At 45.8% G+C, this 2034-nt stretch overlaps 1 protein-coding gene across 1 annotated transcript in view; it reads left to right on the top strand.

Annotated features, from left to right (window-relative positions):
* The window catches only part of DIP2A (disco interacting protein 2 homolog A), a 142234-nt gene that overhangs the window by 88484 nt on the left and 51716 nt on the right, over positions 1-2034 (top strand). The window contains exons 13-15 of the mRNA XM_023739099.1: positions 323-425; positions 1405-1469; positions 1735-1828. Of these exons, the coding sequence (XP_023594867.1) occupies positions 323-425; positions 1405-1469; positions 1735-1828 (262 nt within the window). The remainder of the gene's footprint in view (positions 1-322; positions 426-1404; positions 1470-1734; positions 1829-2034) is intronic.

The raw sequence follows: 2034 nt of genomic DNA, 5'->3' as shown, positions 1-2034 counted from the left end.
TTCTAGCGAACGTGTCCCGTGAGGAAGTGTTCTAGGGAACGTGTCCCGTGAGGAAGTAGTCTAGTGAATGTGTCCCATGAGGAAGTATTCATTGAGGAAGTTTTCTATGAGGCATCTGCCTCAGGATAAGCCACAGAGGACTCTAATCTGAAGGATGGCCCCTCGTGGATAAGGGCATGAAATGCACTCTGATCTACTAAGACAATTTGTGAAGTAGGTATGGTTCATCATCCTCCATTCTGTCTGCCATTGCCTAGAGAAACATGACATAACAGGTTCTTTCTTGATTTTTTTTTTCTTTTTTTTCTTTTTTTTTTTTTAGTATAAAACTAGCAAAGAAGGCAGTACGGTGGGGATCACAGTGTCTCACGCATCCCTGTTAGCGCAGTGCCATGCTTTGACCCAGGCGTGTGGGTACTCTGAAGGTAAGGGCCTGCTTGGTGACAGGGCAGGGGTGGGCTTCTGCAGCTGAACCTCCTGAGGTACCTCATCGGGAACTGTTGTGCCATGGGTCAGAATCCATCACTGGGTTGCAGTTTTGCCCTTTATCCCAGCTGTACCAAGCAACAAGAAGCTCTGGTGCGCATCAGTACACCTTTGGGTCTTGGGTCGTGTTGTATTCATCTCATAATAAGTATTTCTTTCTTCCGTGTGATGCACTTCATTGTTGCTGTGGCCTTTGCCCAGAAACTGCCCTTGCTTATAGCGCCAGGCCCTGCCTTTAGCGGAACCTCAGGCCCCTCTCTGCCTAGTGGGAGGCCCAGAGCCAAGTCCCTGCAGAGGACATGGCTAGGGCTCCAGCCAGACAGGTATGCAGAGAACCCTTGAGACCTGCAAACACTCCAGCTCTCTAAAATGCACTCAGTTACACTCCTGGGTGAGAAAATGGAAACGCAAGAAGGAGCAAAATTCTGAAGATAAGTGACAAGAGCTACTGGATCTTGCAGAAGGAAATTAGCATCTAAGGCTCTCAAAAGATGTAGGACACGGGCCTCTGGGGCGTGAGAAAAGGGGAAATCTGGGTGTAGAGTGGAGAGTGGGAATTAAGTAAAAATACCCATGACAGTTCCACATCCCTACCTCTTTATTCTGAAAAGAATATTTACCCAAAACATGTGCTTAAAATGTGTGATGATGCCCCTGCAGTTTCTTAGGTATAAGATATTCCTTAAGTTCTCAGATTAGTGAGCAGCATAGTTCTCTATTTCAGTACAAAGTTGTATGACCTGCTTTTATGTTTTTTCAGTAATTTGCATAGATAACCAAAAATATTGGTTAACTGGTGCATGGTATTTGGAAATACTCCATTGTTTTTTAAAACTCTTACATGGCAATGCTGTGCTCATCTCAAAATGCTTTTGAAGAGCGTTGTCCAGCAGTTTAACTATCTCTGTCCACTTTCAGCTGAAACGTTAACAAATGTGCTGGATTTTAAAAGGGATGCTGGCCTGTGGCACGGAGTGTTAACGGTGAGTGTCCTATGTTGAATGATCTGAGTGTCAGAAGAAGGGATTCTAACGTTGTCATGCCAACATATGGTGCCAGCCCTGTTAGGTGATGTCATTCATCTTTAGTGTGTACGGATTGACTTGAGTGATATGCTTGAAATATTGCTGTTAGAAACTCATCTGCTTAAATTATGTTTACCTTTTCTGGTAGGGCTTAGTCTTGCGCTATTCTGGAGGTTGAGTGAGGGCCCATTTTATCCCTTGAATGAACTCATTTCTCCTCCAGAGCGTCATGAACAGGATGCACGTCATCAGTATCCCGTATGCGCTGATGAAAGTCAACCCCCTCTCCTGGATTCAGAAAGTGTGTGCATATAAAGGTAACAGGAATGATTCATCCTTTCAGGAAAGAAATCTCTTTGAATTAAACTGAGTGATTAAGGAAAAATAAAACCAGCCCTGCAGCCCTAGAGATGGGGCTGAGGAAGACTGGATGGCTGGCGTTTGGCCGGGCCGCCCTGCAAGCTGTTGTCCTGCCCCTCGAACCCTGGCCTGCAGGCTGCTGTGGGCCCTGGCTGCTTGTGCT

Source organism: Trichechus manatus, unplaced genomic scaffold, assembly GCF_000243295.1.
Source record: "Trichechus manatus latirostris isolate Lorelei unplaced genomic scaffold, TriManLat1.0 scaffold00128, whole genome shotgun sequence".
In the NCBI taxonomy this organism is placed as follows: domain Eukaryota; kingdom Metazoa; phylum Chordata; class Mammalia; order Sirenia; family Trichechidae; genus Trichechus; species Trichechus manatus.
Note: the sequence above shows the minus strand (reverse complement) of the source record. Positions and strands in the feature narration are given on the sequence as shown.